This window comes from Rhipicephalus microplus, chromosome 2 (assembly GCF_043290135.1).
Source record: "Rhipicephalus microplus isolate Deutch F79 chromosome 2, USDA_Rmic, whole genome shotgun sequence".
NCBI classification, from domain to species: Eukaryota; Metazoa; Arthropoda; class Arachnida; order Ixodida; family Ixodidae; genus Rhipicephalus; species Rhipicephalus microplus.
Genome location: NC_134701.1, coordinates 276414720 through 276435794, shown reverse-complemented (window position 1 = coordinate 276435794; position 21075 = coordinate 276414720). Strand labels below are relative to the sequence as shown.

The 21075-nt window shown below is 44.3% G+C and overlaps 1 protein-coding gene across 1 annotated transcript in view; it reads left to right on the top strand.

Moving 5' to 3' along the window:
- The window catches only part of LOC119162961 (corticotropin-releasing factor receptor 2-like), a 200666-nt gene that overhangs the window by 125333 nt on the left and 54258 nt on the right, over positions 1-21075 (top strand). Inside the window, exons 3-5 of the mRNA XM_075882053.1 lie at positions 820-914; positions 7703-7815; positions 15788-15920. Of these exons, the coding sequence (XP_075738168.1) occupies positions 820-914; positions 7703-7815; positions 15788-15920 (341 nt within the window). The remainder of the gene's footprint in view (positions 1-819; positions 915-7702; positions 7816-15787; positions 15921-21075) is intronic.

Genomic DNA, 21075 nt, shown 5'->3' with positions numbered 1-21075 from the left:
TCTTTCAACACCCTATTCCCCAACCCCAGTGTAGGGTAGCATACCGGAGACTAGCATCTGGTTAACCTCCCTGCCTTCCTTTTTTTTTCTCCTTTCTGCCTAATTTTCAATTAGTCATCTTAGTTCTGCATTAGAATCATTTTAGGCGATTGCACAAGGGACCCTGTGAGTTAACTTTCCTTTTTCAATGCCATGTTCTCGGAATAACAATTTCAGAGCGTTAATTCAAAACAAACAATTCTACAGGCCCTGCAAGAGTTCTCCTATCGAAAACAAATCGAAAAGCAAATTGGTTTGCACATCATGCAATGTGCATACGCGAACGTAACTGTAGCTTAATTATTCAGTGATAACTTACTTAATGGCGTATTTATTATTAACGTACAGAAACGAGCAAAACTCTGTACCATTTGTTTGTTCGTCCTTACTTGTCTCTTGGTTCAGCGTAATGTGACACAATATTTCATTACGTGCCCAGAACTGTTGATATCACGACTCTTCTATATGCTATGCAAACATGAGTGCTGTCGTATCCGCTTAAGAAGCCTTTCGTCGTGTAATACGGTATTAATAAGGACCTCATCGACACGTGACGGTAGAGCAGTGCTGACTAGGTCAGTGGTTCTCGGTGTCGTCAGCAATCCGAAATTCCCCAAAGTGTTTCGCCCATGAATACCATAGCATCGTTGTCCTGACTTTTGTGGTTAACTTGGATGAACACAGTTGTTCTTTCGTTTGCCGAGGCACGTGTGGTTGTCGCGTTCATCCCAGGAGACTGAGTTCCGCAACGTTTTTGCCATGTATTTTCGTGTTTCGCAGGTCTGTACGCCTACAGAGTTTGCGGTCCTGACGGCAACTGGCTGTGGGGCAACTGGACTAACTACACTGAATGTCTCGGCCTCATCAATCATGAGGTAAGCCTGCCGGCACCAAAACTTACCTCGATACCGGCGCCGGTCTAATCAATTCTCGGTCTAGCAACCACCGCAATAAATATATTTCTATCTCTTTTTTCTTTTATCTCTTCCTTCCTCTTTTCCCCTTTCTCTCTCACAGACAGAGAGAGCCGTCAGCATAAAACTCAACTTAGTAACACCCCTAATAAGAAGTTATCCGACATTTCAAAGAGAAAAAAAAATCGGCCGATCCGACGTACTTGGCAATCGACGTTATGCGAAGCTTGTGGAGGGAAGGCGACCATGTTGCAATTTTTCCTTTGAGTGACATTTCACGAAATGACGCTAAATATATGTACAAATGTTGCACGCACAGACATATGTTGAAGAGTTGCAGATGTTTACTTAACCAGTTGTTTGCAGTTGCGCAACGATGCCAACTGGGACAGGCGTGTTAGGAACACCAGAAGGTGATATGAAGCGCCGATGCTCGCGAGGATGCTGGCCCTGGAAACTGCTGCATAAATCAATTTCAGCGTACGGCAACTAACCACAATTGACGTTACCCGACGTGACGTCTGTATCAAAGGAGTACACATGTAATGCTTATGAAATTGGGTAGGCAGCACTGCAAATACTTTTGACGTTTCACGAAGATTAGCGTTTATTTGAAAAGTAGTTCCGAGGCCTGGCGTAGTAGCTCTGTGGTAAAATGCTTCATTACCACGAAGAATGCTTGGGTTCGATTGCAGCTGGGACCCCGACATTTATTCTTTGCACTCGTCGGGTCGACGCTACCGATGTCGGGTATTTCTTAACGCTCGCACGTTAAAATTTCCCATTATTGTTCTCGTTGTTCCTGGGTAGATACTAAGTGTAAATCACCTGTGGCACATACCCGCGAAGAGCTTTTTGAAAATCCTTCATATCCATGCTATGCAAAGAGACAGGAAGAGTGAATGAGAATGTCTGGCAAGTTGATGGCATGTGTCATGCAACTTATTTTGTATTCAAACAAGCAAAGACAGCTATTCACGCCCTCCTCCTGTATGAGGGTGGTTACATTATGCGGGCGCTAGGGCTTCAGCCATTTACTCGAAAGAAAAAAAAAACATTGAAACGCTCCTTAAGGGAATAGAAAGCTTTCTTCGTGGCAAGGGTGAGTGTCAAGTATATATACTCCACAAGCAGAGAGCCTTGAATGCGCATGTGGCACGCGGATGAGACGTACCACATACACTATTGAAATCCTCTTGATGTGAGGACCGAAGACAACAGCTAATACGAGGTCGTACGTCAGTGGGCCACACTCCGTTCTGCCTCAGCGAAATTCGAGCTCCTTGGCCAACACAGCCCTGGCAAAAATGTGGACTGTTAGCAGTCAAGACGTTCCTACAGTGGAGTTGTATACTTATAAGCCGTTAGAAAACTTTCTCAGGCTTATTTTATGCCTGTGATTTGAACTAACAGTGCTGCTTATGTGTCGCTTCATGTGCGAACTCATTCGGAGTTCCTATGACTGGGATGTGCAATTTTTTATTGCTAGTGTGCCACTGGGCGTTGTATAATATTATTGACCATTTATACCGTCTTCGTGTGACTCAATTAGGTGAACTATATAGTTATGGGATGAGACTGTGTGTACATGCGCGCGCGTGTGTGTTTGTGTGTGTGTGTGTGTGTTTGTGTGTGTGTGTGTGTGTGTGTGTGTGTGTGTGTGTGTGTGTGTGTGTGTGTGTGTGCGTGCGCGCGTGTGCGTGTGCATGCGCATGCGTGCGTGTGCGTGTGCGTGTGTACACTTCCATGAACTCAGTTTAGGTGCTATTTTATGGAACTTTTTTTTAATTGCTGTGACTTTTACGTATCCTATTATTAATGAAAAAGAGTATAGCCGGTGCTGTTTGAAAGAATTAACACCTCCTGCACACCAAATCACCACATGATAGAAAAATAAAAAAATTTCGTTCATTATTGTCACTCTACCACGAATACCTCTTGCCCAATGAAAGCCCGTTGGTACACCCCAGGTTTGGTGTATTGAATCTCCAGTTAGCTTACGCAAGCTTTAGTCGTGACAACGCAGCTGCCTCTTGATGAAAAAAGGCAACAGGTGTGTGCATCGTGTTCCCAGCGTTTCGCATCGATCCACGTGACATTCCAAGCACAAATGCTGCGAAAAACTCAAGAAGCCGCTGCCACGTTGAAGGAGATGAAGATGGCCAACTGTAATCAAGACACGCTCTCTCGGCAGAGTCCTTGTTTAGAAGCGGCTTGGCCAAAAAGGCCCGGACATGTCCTTTAATTACGCCTTTTCTTCGGTGAGAGCCCCACACGGTTTCATATATTTTCCTATCATCGGATCTGTCGAAAGAAAGGGTGAGCCATCCTAACACGCACGTGATGTACGTGATAGCACGGCGGGCAGAGAACGAAAAATAGAACTAAATGAAATATGTACTCATAACAGGTTGCGTGCGTGTTTCGAGCGAAAGCTTTCTTCACCGAGGCTGAGCTGAACATCCCACGAAAGGCAGCAATGATTGAATAACTTGCGAGGGCCATAATTAAAACGTGTCGTTGCTTAGAGTCAAAATAGGGTGAGCCTAAAGCTTGAGCATGTCGTGGAGTCGATATAACAATTTTTACGTCGCAAATATGAAAGTCCGAGACAAAAAAAAAACAGCACTGCTTGGTTCTTCATTGCTTTTGTCAGCATAGAGCTTTACATGCACTGTAAGAATATTTATCCATGAAAAGCCTAGATTTGGATGCATTTGGCATATTTGGGCGTGTTGTCCGAAAAAAGTGCCACGTGCCAGAAATTATGGTGCCTTCTGCAGGTCCGGTGCAAGCTCTCAACACGCCAAATAAGTGTGCAAATCAGAGATGTTCAAAATTTGTAGAGCCCTCCACTATGATGCCTTTCATAATCATATGTTGCTAACAATCATATGTTTCTGCAATTTTTGCGTTGTTGTTAATCTACTACTGAAGCATTATGTACTGAGGCATTCTATGTTCTGCTTTCGTTTTTGAATTTATATGTCCATGCTCATGTATACTTTTTTAACCATTTCCTGTATGGACCTGTACAAAGGCATACAGTACCGTTAAATAAATAAAATAGATAACTAAAATAAAATAAATATCGTGGCTGTGGTACGTAAAATCCTGTGCACATGTTGTTAAGCATGCAAACTGCATTATCACATGTAGTTTTTTGCTTCAATACATGCAATCACCGGATTCTGCTGTTAGTTCGTGAAGCTGTGAACGTTTAGCGCTTAGAATATAAAACAATAGGTGGCCGTGTTTCTTTCATTTGTAAATTGGCTCACACGTGCTTATTAAACAAAAACATGATCTCTAATTTATCATAACGACAATTTCAAAGAAATTTTCCTGCCACAATGCTTCTCAGACTAAACAACATACTGCCAAGTCAACCGAAAGTTTATTGCTACTTCAAAAGTTAATCTGAATAAATTATTGCAGAGGATAGTTTTTGTTGTACACACTCGAAGAATCGCATTGGGTTCGTCTATTCATATTTATCCCAGTTTATTCCTCTCTCATTATGAATAATTTTCGGTGCGTAACTGAGTAATGGGGTAACCGAGGCACTCCTAAATTCAGTTTCACCACAAAAACAGTACAATAGAACCAGTACAATGCCGCATGAATTTTGCACTATGAATGTAAAAACCATGAGGCACATTTGGGCGCCCACATACATGGCACAAAGCATTGCCCTGCGCTGTAACGACTATAAAATGAAGGAACACGCCTGCAACGAGCGACGAAACTCATCGAGCTGAGCGCAATCGATTGCAGATTACGTTCATTTCACGGGAAGGCCTAATGTGTTTTTTTTTGCATATGAATTTTTTTGTTGCCGAAACAACTCAGAGGGAAAAAAAGGAGATTCTAAGTGAGAAAATGTTCAGTGTTCGACCATTAACCCAACTCTTTGTGTGTCACGTCCACTAGATTAAAGTGGCGAGTGGGCTTGTCCGTGCATTATTCTGTTTTTTTTTTTTGTGTGGGCTGTACTGCATCACAGCGTCTCCTAGCTCCGTATTGATTTCATTTTGCTCTCAGCAGAGTAACCACAGCTCATGCTTTTCTGCCAGTATTTCTAATATAATATCTGTGGTTTAACGTCCCAAAACCACGGCGTCACCTATATCAGAAGTGCCGTAGCGGAAGGCTCCGGAAATGTCGACCTGACATAGCACAGTACACCAGTCTCGACCATTTCGCCTCCATGAAAATGCGAACGCCACGCCCGGGATCGAACTCGTGACATTTGGCTCAGCAGCCAAGCAGCAGTCATTGTTACACCAAGGCGGACCGCTAGTAGTTCTATACATCCGGAAGTCGTAGTTTAACAGAGACATCCGTCAGGAGAGAATAGGTCATGGTGCATGAAAAAATCTAAAAGGTTGTTTCTGTTGCTCAAAAGAAGCAAACGTACCAAGTAACTGAGAGTCTGCTTCGCTTCACACGCGGCAATAAATTGCGCACTGACAACAAACGTTCGAAATACCGGAATATTTCCAACGCAGAGCATAGCCTGCGAATCGCTGCTATGCTAAGCAGTCAGAGGGAAGGAGCCTATGACAGATTTTTTTCGCTTTGAGCCAGGCTTAAGAGATGCATCGAAGTCTTCGTCTAAATTTAGTAGTTGAACGTATTTTGTGAGCCTATATACTGGGCATGCCGAAAACATTGGCATGTAAAGGAAGGCTCGCGGTGCTAAGTGAAGTGGACGCCTTCGTTAGAACATAAACGCGTGAGTTTAATTTTTTACTAAGTGCATGTTACAATGCAATGGTGTGAAGTCAAATGCAATGATTAACTCAGAGTCAATTTTTGCATTCATAGGTGCACACGTGCAATATTTGTAACATTTCCATCAAATCGCCGAGTCAACTCAGCAATCGCAAACGGTGTTGTCCTGACATAACTCCTGTACTGGCTATGTCGTAGAATGCTTGACTGCTACGCAGAATGCCTTGATTTGATACCAGCTCACTCTGGGATTTTTATTCTTTGCATCGATTGGGATAATTCACACTTTGATGATGACGAATAAATGGTCTTTTTTTACGTTCTCGTGTTTAGATTTTCGAAATCTAGGTTGTACTAGACTGAGATCACCCGTGGCACATAACCTCATGCCAGGGGTAGCTGTATGTAGATGTGTACCACACGTGATTGATGGAAAGCATTTTATGACGTACTTGATAGGGAAGTTAGATTATTCATGTCATATTTATAACGACCGAATGGTATGTACATTGACGCAAATCAACTCTTCTTGGTATTGATGGAGGTCTTGCTGCCCTTTTCTCGTGTGTTGTAATATGCGCGGTGCATATTTGCTCCGAAATAGTTTACTATAGGGGAGCTTGACTGACTTTAACTGCGTACCAACACAACGTCTTCTCTTTTCATTCATAACAGTTTACAGTACTGCTATCTTGGTTAGCACTTTCGCTTTTGTTACTTCTGAGTTTTTTAGTATGGCATTACTGAAGCGAGCTCAGACGACGGAAGGAAGCAATGCTACTGCATCTGACAAATCTCGAAAAAGAAATGGTGAGGGGGGAAGGAACAAATGAAACCATTCCATTGGTCCAGGCTTGTTTGGGTTAGTTAATAGTGACAAAGAGAGATATAGAGAGAGATGGAAAAGAAAAGCAGGAAGGTCAACCTGGTATTAGTACTCGTTTTGCTGCCCTGAACAGTGTTGGAAAAACGCAGATTGGAAAAAATAAATAGAGTGAGACAAAAGAAAGCCACAGCTTTGCCGCAAATGCGAAGCAAGTAATGCGATAGCGACAAATTTGAAGGTCACGTGCAGAATGCAAAGCAGATAAAAACATTCCCCGCCTTTCTCCCGCAGAAATGACGCACGAAACGCACTCACAGGTACAGATTCACGCGAATAAGCGTATCAGTTATTACTTCGCTTTGTCTTAAAAGCGCGCGATTTTCGCAAACGGAGACTGCAGTGAATGCAGTGACATTTGTGCACCCGGTAAGTGCAACAGAATCATTCCGATAAAGCCCGAGGCCAGACAAGACGTAGGATCTTCCTTTCCTCACCGCTGCGAGATAAGGGCGCGCGAGGGAGCGCCGCTCCCCTCTTCTAAGCGGGGCAAAGTACGCGTGGGAGATTGGAGCGCGCGCCGCCCTGCGATGTTGCGACCCGCGCTCATTTCGCCATCTTGGTGGTAATGCTGAACACACAATTCACCCCGAGATAGCCATCAGCAGCGGTAAGTGGTAGATAAAAATATCTTGCCGTTCGAACGTAGAAGGGCGTGCTTCTCGGTAGCGCAGTGGATAACACCTCGCACTCACGATTGAAAGGACCCACCCACGTTCAAACCGCGCGCCAGAGTCTGTTTTCTGTTTTTTTTTCTTTCTTGCATTTTCACATATATAGATACGTACACATACACGGTGAGTGACGCCGGCGGCAAAATCCAGCCTAGAGTGTTCATATAATTGCTATCGCAATAATAAAAAGACACAGTAAAAGAGGAGTGCACGCAAACATGCATGTGCGTACACAGAAACGTTGTTCCAGTGAGCAGAAGTTTTCAATCGCTGGCGTAAATCCTCAGCCTTTGTAAACACTGTTTTAGGAGTACTCGAGCAAAATCAATCGCGGTCAAGATGCCTCAATCAACCCATTTGCATTTTTTAATGACGTGTTGAGCTTGATAGCTTATTTTAATGCCTTACCGCTCCCTCACTAATTCGTTACCTGTCACTTCTTTTTACACTTGCAGCCTCAAGAGATGTCCGCTGTAGTCTCCCTGGCAGTCAGCTACATTCTCCTGCTGTTCTCTCTCCTGTCTCTGATATTCCTGTCCGCTACGATGTTCATATTCTGCTACTTCCGGTGAGTGGCGCATTTCTGACAGTCAACAACTCACAACACTGCGGAGGACAGCTTTTGGTGGTAGATGTAACACATGAATCTGCCTTCCAGTATGTGGCATACTGGGTATTTAAAATTTACTGTGTAGGGCAAAATTTGAAAGATGCTAATAGATGTGTCTGGAAAATGTTGGCAGCATGGCGGGTCATGTATAAACACGTGTTGCTTTCATTACGCTTCTTAATTTTTTTTAATGTTGCCGACTCGAGACTTTAGCTTGAGCTTTGCAGCTGTAATAATAGCCACAAGTGGACTTTTTGTCCACAAAGCATGGCAACACTGCCTTTGAATTAAGCCACTGAAACTATTGTTCCAGCGTATTCAGCTCACTTCATCCACGAACTCCTAACGGGAACATAATTCACGACTAGACAGAGAAAAATATGATTCATATAAACTCTGCATTGGCTGATTAAATAAACTACGCATGTTTCGCCTTGTCAATGCCCCATTTCATTACCTATCAGGAGCACGACTTTTAAATAGCTGGTGTTTTTCAACACACTACAAAAATATTATTGTGTTTGCAGTATTCGTTATGAAATAAAAATAACTACACGGGCAATTGGGAAATTTATTCGAAGCACGTACACGTTTTAGTTTAATACTCTAATGAATATGTGTTGGCAAGGCCACGAACAATGAATCATAGAAGTTTTCGAACAGGGGCGAGGCGACAAAGCATGTTTTCATTTATTGCCCTTTTCCTAGCCTGGGCTGCCACTTTCTGTAGAACTTCACTACTCTCAAACAGTTGCCTTAGAAACGCTTTTACGCTCAACTTCTCTGAGGCGACGAACATAGCAGCTTATCTGCAGGTGCCCTGCGCCTAACCGCAAAAAGACTCACTACAAAGAGTGGATCCAAGTCCGGGATCTCCCCGAGAATCCCTAGCCGTAATAGGCTCCTGTAAGAAACAGCCTTCGAGCGAACTACTACCATCAGACAGCGTACCGAGAGCTAATCGACCCATGATCAGGACGCTGAACGACGGACGAGACATGCGAGTTGTCAGAGAAATGGTTCACTTGGAGGTGTTTCCAATATTTCTCTTGGTCTCTCTCTATCTTTCTCTGAGGATGCCCCTTGAAGCCGAAGGAGACTATTGCAACGGTCAAAGTTTCATCACGCAGCGAAAGTCGATTCGCATCGCTCATCCGCTCTCTGCGCCGCAGTAATTCACCACCTGTCCGGCTGATTGAACTTGCGAGCGCAGAATGACAGTCGGCGACCGAGAGAATATTGCGCCGCCTCCACAGCTGCCCTGGTTCGCACTATAACGCCGCTTCCGAAACCTGTACTCGTTGCGAGTATACTTCTGACGTGGGACATTTCTACGGTTCGTGCAATATGCTGAGTTCAGTTTGTTGCGTGGCAAGTCAGTCTATCGGTATGTGTTGGCCACCCCTCTAATTTTCCTCTCTGGAAAGATAATATCTGGCGCTGTTTTGAACGCTTCAGTAATTACCGGTTAGTCTTTGAAGATCAACAAGGATAAACACAGTACGGTTTGTTTGAAATGCTATCTGCACCTTGTCTTCAGCGCCAACCCCACCCCAACCTTGCGAATAAAGTAAATGTTTTGACGACGAAGTCTCAGCCAGATAATTTTGTAGGAGCTTACCTACGCCAAGAGCTATTTCTGACAAGATAAACACCTCCATTGCATTGTTTTCTCAGCTAAGTAAATAAAGTGTCCCAGAACCTCTGTATATATAATGGAAATGAGAGCTTACCGAAGTGCACCAGGGTTCAGCTTTTGCTAGTTAGCGTTCAAGCTCTCGTTCTAACCTTGTGGCAATAGTTTGGAAGCAGGATATCAAATTTATTTTTTATTCCATGCAATCCCGAGAAAATATAACTTTTCCCGTTGGCGTCGTGGTTCCTTGTTAGGGCTTGTTTTTTTGTTGTTTTTTTGTTAAGTGATGCCACTTGCGTGCTTCGCTTTCTGTTTACGAACAATAATATCGAATGTAAGTACGGGTTCTTAAGCTTTCCGGGTAAGCACTCATTCTAGATATAAAAGTGTGTCAATGAGTTTAAAGTTATTGTTTGGTAGAGGTTAGAAACCCCCTCACTTTGAGTGGTCTGGACCCAGCACGCGAATGCTGTGAAACAAATGTGAGCTGTGCTGTTCGTATTATAAAATATCTGGTTGAAGCCAAATGGGTAAGTTACAAGGATAGACCATCAAGAGTTCGTGTCACCTTTAGTGAGATCAGGTTTATGACATGTAAGCAGAAAAAAAAAATGCCATGCACAGTTGCACGAAAATAAAAAAAATAGTAGGAAGTTCTCAAAATTATGGGCAGCTTCAAATGGCAGCTAACATTGCAAATCCTGAATAAACAGTGGAGCCGGTGGCATCAGCAAGCCTGTCCTCCGCTTTCTCCGACGTTTTGCGCGCCCCTCGTCCTCTATCACCTCCCACCATCACCAAGTGTGCTCCACAGCGCACTACCATTGGCCGATTTCCTCCTCCTCTCTCTCCTTCTGTCTGCATCACCTGCCCCCCTCCCCACAGCTTGGCTCTCTCCCTCTCAACCAAGCTGGACGCTCTTCTTGTCGCTACTCTTCCTCTACCCCACTCTCCTCGCTACACTAGGCTTCTCTCCCCCACTTAGCTTTAATAACGCTCTCCTTATCATCACGCTTCACTCTCGCAGTTGGGCAAGAAAAGGCCTATGATAATCTTCAATCATTTACGCTCACTTTAAATAGACTCGCTATTAAAACGCAAATAGTTAAGACTGAATACAAACCTCTTACGCCAAGTTTAAGTGAAACGGTAACGAGGGCACTTCCGTAAGTATATGAAATGTTGGGCGTGAACACGGCTTGAACAAATGAACGTGAAAGTGAGCAAAATACTGTCGTACATATATGATTCCATCGGTAGTGGGAATGATATCTGAATGACACCCTACTGGTTCCCCTGTGGCACCTACAGCTAGCGAAGAAGGCGACTGAAGTTTCTAACTGCTGCATGCACTTGTACTTTATGCACACATCATTGCCTGTACTTCTTCATTGCTTTGTCTTTGAAGTTCTAACGCATTTTTAACTACCGTTTGTAAACAAAAAAGGCACGTGGAGCCTCTCGCAACGCGTATCTTGAAAATGCGCAAAAGTTCGAATTTCGCGCTACTCTTTGCCCTTTTTTTCATTTCGCCATGTCAGACGCTCCCCTCATTTTCTGGATTTACAAGCAGAGTTCCTTTGAAGAGCATATTAAGTAAAAATTGACCACTTCTTCGGGAATCTAGCCAACTTCCAGTGGCCTGATTTATTCAAGACACTTCGCCTACGTGGGCACTCGTGATGCACGTTCAGCAGTGCTGCTCGGGGTCCTAGATAACGTATGATCTCGGCTAACGACCCAAATTTGTTTGGAACAAAACGGCCAGCGAAATGAGAGCTATTTGTCATGAAACCTGGAAGGCTGGTCACTGGTGCGCACGAGTGGGTTAAACTTGCATTTTTTTCAGGCTGGGAAATTTCACACTGGAATTAATTACTGTGAGATCTTCCGGGAATATTGCTTAGTCTGTAAAATTTTCACTCGCATCACTCTATTTGTACGAGTCGAGATATTATCTCGTTGAAGGGCTGGGAGTGGCATTCCCTTGTGTAATGTCTTAGGCAGGAGCCAGATTTTTGTCAGCGTGAAGAGATCTTTGATAGCGCTGTTCCTAGTCAACCCTCCGCCAAAGTGTGGCAGCTTGGGCTAGTTGGTACGGCATGACGATAGTTATAGCGCGAGAAGAAAACGACGACACAGAGACAAGAAGGACGCGAAGAACAAGCACTCGTGTCCTTCGTGTCCTTCTTGTCTCTGTGTCGTCGTTTTGTTCTCGCGCTATAACTGTCGTCCTCCGCCGAAGTCGATGCAACGCTGGTCACAAAACAGTGAATGACGACAGTGAGTCTCGGCAGGAAATGAGAGCACTGCACCGTGCTGAGAGAGGCCTGGCGGAAAGGAGGGAAGACTGTGCCGGGCCATGAGTGGGGAGAGTGAAATCTTGTGCAAAGGATGGAAACAGTGGAAAGGGCACCACGAGGAGTCAAGTGTGAAGCTTAAAGGGGCCCTGCAACACTTTTTGAGCGTGGTCAGAAAACACTGCCGATCGGTAGTAGAGGCTCCCGACAACAGGCGAGCCAAATACTATTGCACCGCACGCAACCTAGAACTCGCAGTAAATTATCAAAGTGAGCTGAAAATTGCGTTCTGTTCTCTCAACAAATGACGAAAGATGCTCAAAAGTTACTCCTAGAAAGCCACTCTATCAGCCATTGGCTTATTTGGACATAGTGCATACGGTCGTTACAGAGATCACCACGAGAGGCCGCGACTTATCCACGCGTGCGCGCGCGATCACACTGAAAAGCCGCGCATGCGAAGAAAAAAAAAAGAAGTGCTCAAGCTCACGAGGCACGCCTGACGTGTTTGCTTTCCCCTGTCATCCCTCACTGCTTAGCTTCCAGTGCTTTCGTCGGGATGAGAGAAGAGACAATGCAATTGCAGCATGCGACAAATCTCTGCAACTCCATTCGCACTGAACGAATTTTTAAAATTTTTTGCGGTGTTGAATTTGTGAGGCAATAAGCTCTTCCGTTGAATCCATTCCATGGTTACGTGAAAAAGTGTTTCAGGGCTCTTTGATAGAATGAGCAAACCATTGAGAGAAGCGCCAAGAAGGCTCGGTGAGGCTCAGCGGAAAGGGTATCCTTACTAAGCAGGTTATTCTGAAGCTTGGTCCGAACCAAGTTGTTTGCGAGAAACAGGTCGTTGAGGAGCTCAGTGAATTATTAAGGATCTAAAGTGTGGGTTCGTAGGTTGTTGGCTCCTCCAGAATCGCCTAGATCACTCGTATGAAGAAAACAACCGACGTAGAAAATACAGAGCCAATAGCTTTTCGAAGGGTTGCGTTCACTTTTGGTTTCGACTGCCTTGAGTGCTTGAACCGGCTAGAGCTGGCTGGACTTCTTTTATATTGTTGCGTTTGTTCAAAAAGTCAAAAAGACGAGTGCTACTCAGAAAGGCAGAGGATAAATAGTTCACTTCATCTTATTCCAGAGGAACAAATCAGCCTGCGATATAGTGATATTTCACGATACGAAGACAGCGACGCTGCCTGCGTAATTTGAAGTCTCCGGCATATCGTTAAAATTTGTACGCTTCCTTCCTAACGAAAGAATGATTATGGTCGGGCCACCCCATGCGCTAGAAATAAGTGCGTGGAATGGCTTTAGAAAGTTGAAATGTCGCATATGAACAAAGCACCTGCGATGAAGCAAGAAGAACGAAGAATAAGAAATTGAAACAACAAAAGTACTTTGTATAAGAATGCATCGAAATAAGTCAATAAGAATAGAGAATGAATGTGTGTACCATATGCCGTACTTACTCAAACAAACCCCGTGTTTTTTTTTTATTTCTAGATGATTCACTGCTCGCGTTACAATGGCGGTTGCGTTACAATAGAGAAAATACGGTAACCGCGAAGTCCTCGCACATGATTAATTCCCATGACAAGCGACCAATTACTGCACGCTCAGTCCTTCTACACAAGAAAGAAGGAAGTAAACAGAAAATCAGTATGTTGGGAGGTTAACTTAAACTACCGGTTGGCTTCTTTTCACTCAGTTATGAGAAAACTGGAATAGAAAGATGAGAGAGGGTGGCGGTGATAAAAGAAGGACAAAAAATGAAATAAGTAATGAGTTGAGATCAGCACGCAGGACTGCACAAAAAGTCGGAGGCTTACTAACAAGCCCGTAGTCCTCAAAAAGCCCGAGTGCTATCGCTGCCCTGTGGGCCGACGTGAAAATAAGGACAACGTTTTAGTATCACCTGCACGAATGATAGCCCATCGTCTACCCGTCCAAGTGCGTTCGAAGATTGTCACCTATTCAAGGTAATCGAGGGTAACAACGCAGTGAGGGTCGAATTTTTTCTTCGAGCCCTTAAACGTCGCATGTCTCACTGTCAGTCATTCCCGTTACCGCTTTAAATTCGTTCGTGAACACCAGTTCCAACAAAAGGTGGTATGGAAGCGAAGCTTCATGTCTCTATATGCATTCAAGAAAGAAACTTATATGAAGACTGGAAAGCCTCAACATTTGAAGTATTGCCACCAAGAACGACAACACAAAGAAGGACGCCCGGACGCTGTCCCGTTTCCATTATTTTTTTCAGATTTTACCTGTCGTCGTCATCTGTCGCAATAACACGTGTCACAAAAAGTGAGCAAACGCTTGTGTTGCGAGCTGCGAGTTCGTTTTAGCGCTGAACAAGTTTCTAAAGTTCGCCATCTTATGGAACAACGTGAACGGAAAAGCAATAGAGGCAGATGACCTCTCTCGTTGACGAACCCTTGTCTGTGAGAAGGCAATAAGATTGCCGGAAAACTTGATTCAAGGGTCGGCGGTTGACTTGTCCGCGGGCCATACACAGCCGGCGGACAAGAAACAAAATTGCGAAATTTAGAAATTTCTCGCAGCTCTTCTGCTCCACGCTGCAAATGAATGTAAGGCTTTTACTGTAAATTTAGTTACGAAAGAAGAAAGCCTGCCGGCGCCGTGATTTTAGATCAGATAACCTTTTCAATGACATCGTTAAAAGATAATGCGCAACAGCGTGAACCCGACTCAGCGACTCCCTTTCCTGCCCTTCTCCCTTACAACGCGCCGTCAGCTCGTGGACCATCTTGGCGGTTGTTCTTCGAAAGAGAAAAATAAAAAAAAATTTTCTAAAGGTTGGAAGGCCAACTAGAGTGTAAGTGGCTTGCTACCTTGTAAAAGGGTATCTACTAAAGATGCAAAAAATTAAGGAAAAAGAACAGTTCAGGACAACCATTATTGTTCACACATCAAATCAGAGCAAGTGAACGCGCTGTTAAATTTTTTTGAACTCAACAGCATTGCTCTAGAGACTGTATGCATGTGTGCGTGTGTGTGTGTGTATGTGTGTGTGTGTGTGTATGTGTGTGTGTGTGTGTGTGTGTGTGTGTGCGTGTGTGTGTGTGTGTGTGTGTGTGTCTGTGTCTGTGCGTGTGCGTGTGCGTGTGCGTGTGTGTGTGTGTGTGTGTGTGTGTGTGTGTGTGTGTGTGTGTGTGTGTGTGTGTCGTAAACAGCTATTCCATCATGGCTAACATCCCTTCCTTCCCTCCCTATCCTTTTTTCCTAACTGTCGCTTTGTGATCCACACCGCCAGCGATCGTTTACATGTCTAGATATTTGTCAGGGTTATGTATACATTACCGAGAAAGGGGGGTAATCAGAAGACTTATCAGGGCCATAGATTGTCCTTCTGCGAAAACAGATTTCTTTTGTTCACACCTTGAACGATGAAACAAGACTACCACAATCACTCGGCTAGCTCGTGTGGTGTCGGTACCACTGCACTTAACTTTGCAAGACAGAACGTTCATCACACGATTATACTTTGGGCAATTTTTTTCATTAATAATAATTTTATTCTGGATAGCTACAAAGAGAGTGTTTTCGAGTCTCGGCGTTCTGAATCAATTAACTGAGTCTTATAGCCACGCCTTCTAGAACCATTGGAACCATTTTCCATGGGTCCAAGTCGAACCGTTCATTGAGACTACACAGCCATTGAGAAATGTTGTCGAAGGGCTTTGCGAGATCCTCTCGGAAATAAGGCACTAATTGTTCCTAGATTACACAGTATAGATGGTGGTACAACGGTTCCCGAACGGCTTATTTGAAGCAACCCAAAAAATGCCGTGCAATCACAATGTGGTTATTACACAAAACGTAATCGTGGTTGAAAAAGCGGCAAGCTCAGTTGCCATCATTGTCCCAATGCGATAATCTGGCGTGGTCTAGCTTTACGGATAATGAACGCCTTTGGATCGTTGCATGCCGTGTGAGCTCTCAGACGCATTTCGTCGTGTTCTCCACGCAGGTCGTTGCAGTGCTCTCGCACGCGGGTGCACCAAAATCTGGTGCTCGCGCTCATGGTGCACGCCATCATGCTCGTGGTGCTCTCCATGCCAGTGGTGCTCAACTCTGAAGAACCGACGCCCTTTGCCCAAATAGTGAGTTTGGTGTATTTCTTTATTTTTTCTTTGGGTGTATAAGCGAGACATGCTGACAAAAATTTTTTTGCCCAATCTTCACGAAATGTAGTAACACATCCTGTGGCTTCACGTCACAAAACCACGATATGATTGTGAGTGGCACCGTGGAGGAGCTCTAGTGCTCCGGGAATTTTGATATCCTAGAGTTCTTAACATGCGGATTTATCTAAATACGCGGGCCTTTTGTATTGCGCTTCTATATCGACGTGTGACCGCCGCGGCTGAGATTCGATCATGCGACCTTCGCGTCTGCATAGAGCGCCATGACTGCATTACTACCGCGGTGGTTTGTGCAAATTATTTGTGTATTGCAGAACAAGAAGGCCAGTTGATCTGGGCGAATACTCGTGACACAGTGTGGCACACCTCATTACTAATTGTTTGTATCAGAGTGAAACAAACGATTCTCTGGCATAAACAAACTGGAATGTATACGTCCAACTATAGACCAATTAATAATTCATCCGCGCTGATAGAAAATGATGACTAGATTCCTTTTATATCATATAAATACGATACTTGAAAAATGTGTGATCGGCCTGTTCCAGTGATAATCCAGCTAGCAGAAGCAATTATCTCATGTCAAAATCGGAGATTACATTAAAAACTAATGACTCCTCTTCTGCAGCTCTTTTGTGCCTTCCGAACGATATCGGCCGAGTTTTCGGAACACCCGATTCATCTTCATCAGGGACAGTGGAACTAGCTGCGATTGGAATGGTGCCTAATTACGTGTAAAAAAATTACCAGCCTCATAAGCCGCCGTCCTCACGTACTCCTGCATGGGCTGTCTTTGGCAGGGTCTTCAGAATGATGATAGCCCAATTTTATGCAGTATCATAGAATGCCCCGGAAGTTGTCTTGTGTGGTGCCTTTCGATGCCCAGTGAATACCTTCTTTGGTGGAGATTGCTTAAAATTAAAAACCTGACCACCTCGCTTCAACTTGTAACCATAAAAAGTGTGTCTATTATGAAATTTTCTATATAAGAGACAACGTTTGTTTGCTGGCTCTCCGACACCTTATAACACCACCCAGACTAACGTGTTCCAAACGGATCATTCCCTACCCTTGCACGCGGTGATGGCTTGCCTCGTTCCGTCAGAAGCGTCAAAACACTATTTTATAAGCGAACGGTTGGCACTGTGTTTGTTTACGAGAGTTTATCCAGTCAAGGGTTTCTGTGTGGTCCTTGTGTACGTTATGTCGACCCTGCTAAATACTTAAGCATCTTATGTTAGAATGTCCAGTACTCTCAATGCAGGGGGAATAGTTTATTAAAGAATATAGACTTATTGAAAGGGCTTGTGTCACGACTGAAGATTGCCTCTTTTCGAATGGGTGGGCTGCTCCACGCAACTAGGCCGCCCCCTTAGAGATGGAATCCGGCTGCCCCCTTAGAGATTGCTTTTTGTGTGTGTTTGAAATTTTACTCACTTTTGTCCAAGTTTTCGTTGGTGTTTCTGTACATTTCTATATACTTTCCTCTTTCTCTCCTGTCGTTTTTTTCTGTCTCTTCACTTTTGCTGAAAGAGTAGGCAGTTGCGTCCCTCTAGGTAGCAGCTGCCAGCATTCTCTCCCCATATTTTTATTGAGTCTATGTGCATTGGTGTTGACATATCAAATGAATAAATGAAATAATGGATACCATACATAAAACTATGCCGAGCCTCTTACGTCAAAGATATATCAAAACTATACACAAAGCTTAACATAGATAAGCAAACTTCGTACGCGCAAGTGTGTGTTCATAAAATTTTCAAACAATATGCGCTCTTGAAAGCCACAACAATAACAAATAACATATTATGTGCTAAGTTGCGTCATGCTGTTTTGTTAAACTTTAAGGCAAGAGGCGTGTACCGCTGTAAGTAACATTATCTTGAACGAAAAGCAAGCGTGAGAGAAATGAAGCCAAGAAATATGGCATGACCGCGCGAGCTAAGCGATCACTTCTTTGCATCCTTCGCGTGACAAAAACAAAACCAAAAATAATGACGAAACTTTCACTAAGCCACACAAGACTTGGGATGTGAAACTGGACGAAATCTGAAGACTGTGATCTGGTTGCTTCTAGGTTGTCTCTTGACCTTAGCTTGGTGATACAGGTTGCTTCTCGGTCGTTGCTTTAGGCTTTAGCCATAGGGGATGATAGGTTATTTTTGCGTTGGTTCCTCGCACTGAGAAACTGGACTCAAACTACAGACGGTGGTTTAAGTCGTGAAGACACGACACGGGCCCGTCACCGTTGGTGTAGGCATTTAGGGTCTTCTCGCCATCACTGTTGCCTATTCCATTGCCCCTCTACCACATTGTTTGGACTTGCCAGCTCAACTCAGCTCTTTGGTGACACAGCTCTTTCTTGACAAGCTCTTTCTTGACAAGCTCTTTGGTGACACAGCTCTTTGGTGACACAGCTAGCAAGTGTCACCAATGGGGTCCCGGAATAAGGACTTTGTCCACTATGGAGCCTCTTTTGTTTTGTTTTGTTTTTCAAAAATGTTTCCACTCTCTCTGTCTCTCTTTCCTAGCACTCTTGCGTTGTACATACTCGTGGTCTCCGGCTCAGCTAAATGGCCTCGCAGCCATTGGTTGGGCTGGCTGTTACCGTCTTTATTTCTAGTGAACCAGTTATGAGTATCAAGGTGTGCCCATGGAAAAAAAAAGAGAGAGCATGACGTCGCGCAGCCAAACCTTGGCTAGGTCACTCTAGCCTTGGCAAGCCATGCCGTTTTGAAGCTAGCGCTGTTGCCCTAAAATCGTGGCCGTTTGCGCAAGATCACGCCACCGACGAGACTTGTCGATACTTTGTGGTATGGAGCCCGGTAGCTTTTATTCGAAACGCGCTTGTTCGGAGCAGACCGGCCGGTTCACGCAGGAGGTTTATAAACGGACACACCACCGAGAGTACTAAAAGCTACCGCACGCTCTGGCGTTTTCATGACGTGTTGGGCCGACATAGTGGGATTCACTCGTGTGGCGCAATGTTTGTTTGTTTGTTTGTTTGTTTGTTTTCTTCTATAATTGGCACGTACTCACTTTGGGTGATTGGTCTAAAATGATTCATTGATTTATTTGTGGGGTTTAACGTCCAAAAACCATCATTTATTAATCAGAGACGTCGTAGTGGAGGGCTCCGGAAATTCGGATCACTTGGGGTTCTTTAACGTGTACCCAAAGCTGAGCACACGGGCCTACAACATTTCCGTTTCCATCGTAAATGCAGCCGCCACCTCCGGGATTCGATCCCGCGACCTGCGGGTCAGCAGCCAAGTACCTTAGCCACTAGACCAAGGAGGGGGGGGGGGGACTGGCGAAGAAGTTGACGTCGAGATTGTTAAATGTTTATTTAGGTAAGGTATGTGATTAAAAACCAAAAGTATAGCAATCAAAATGACAATACGTGATATATTATATTTACACTACAAATACTATGCTTTTGAGCTTGTATTTCAGACTGCCATATTAACCCGATGGAAACAATTTTGAAAACTTAGTTAGGTTTTACCTTATGTAAATGACGAAGCATTTTAAATACCAGATAAAAATGGTACTCGTTGAGTAGTTATAATGAAATGACACATGGCATCAAAAGGCATCCCTGTGGCAGTATCTCAAGTTTGAGGCACCGAAGCTTAAAATATTTTCCTCCGATAAGGTCAAGCCCATTTTTCAAGAGGAGTAATGAGAAGTTCAGTTCACATACGGGAATATCTTGAGCATCGCAAAAAGTAATGTGCAATATTTTCCTGTTCGCAGAATTGGCGGAGGGTAATATTGTCACACCAGCCCTGTACAAGTAAAAGTTTAATGGGGGGACAAAACATCGAAATCTGGTGATCGTCTCTTCTCATAGCAGAGATTGGCTTCACTTCGACTTCCATGGATATTTTAGATGATTATATTCCGTCCACGTTGTTATTGCTTCCATCCTATCTGTGCGAATAGCTAATCTTGTATACCTGATTGTGGTGAGGTATTTTACTGGGAGAGCCTGAACTATTGGGAGATCTAGCGATGAGCGGGCAAATGCGTCGGCCATTGCATCTAATGTTAACCCACAATGACCTCGGACCCGCACAAATTTCAGGTACTTCAGCCGACACAGAACTAAAGATCGCAACGTCATGATGGCATGAGAGGTATGTGAAGCTGTAAGAGCTGTGCATACCGAGAGCGAATCAGTAATTATTACTGCCCTGTTCTCATTCATCGGAAGTTTTCGCAGTTCTATAATGACTGCTATAAGCTGTGCTTCGAAAACCAGAGTGAAATCGGGTAGCCTCACGGCAAATGACAAGCCAAGTGATTGGGAGACTATTCCTTCGCCTACCCTTTCCTCATTGACGGAAGCATCTGTAGCTATTATGTTACGTGTCTGTATATGCACCAGGTAATTTGCTAACCTGTTCTCTAAGAATATGTGGGATTGAAATTTAGATTGTGGAGGAAAGATCTCATCAGATTCTGTAAAAAGAGTCTGGTATGAGTTATCAGATGCAATACCTCTCTAATGGCGTAATTCTCCCTCTTTTTTTTCTTCCTCCATGGGTGTGCCCAATTTCTGTGGCACATGGACGTTTATGATGATTATAGTTTTTAGTAGGCCACATAAATTATAGCATAAGCAGCTTCGCTGCTGAGAGACGCACACGCTTCTTTGTCCGTTCGACTCGAATACGAAAGTCACCTTCTTTCTCCTTTTTCCTCTTCTTCTTGCCCCGTCGCGGTGGTCCAGTGGCTAAGGTACTCGGATGCAGACCCAGGATCGAATCCCGGCTGCGGTGGCTGAATTTGCGATGGAGGCGGAAATGTTGTAGGCCCGTGTGCTCAAATTTGAGCGCACGTTAAAGAACCCCAGTTGGTCGAAATTCGCGGAACCCTTCACTATGGCATCTCTCATAATCATATGGTGGTTTTTGGACGTTAAAGCCCATGTATCATTCGATTTTTTCTTCTTTTTTTTCTTCTTTTTCATCTCAGTCTCTCAGTTGGTGCAGCCCCGCCGTGGTGGTCTAGTGGCTAAGGTACTCGGCTGCTGACGCGCAGGTCGCGGGATCAAATCCCGGCTGCGGCGGCTGCATTTCCAATGGAGGCGGAAATGCTGTAGGCA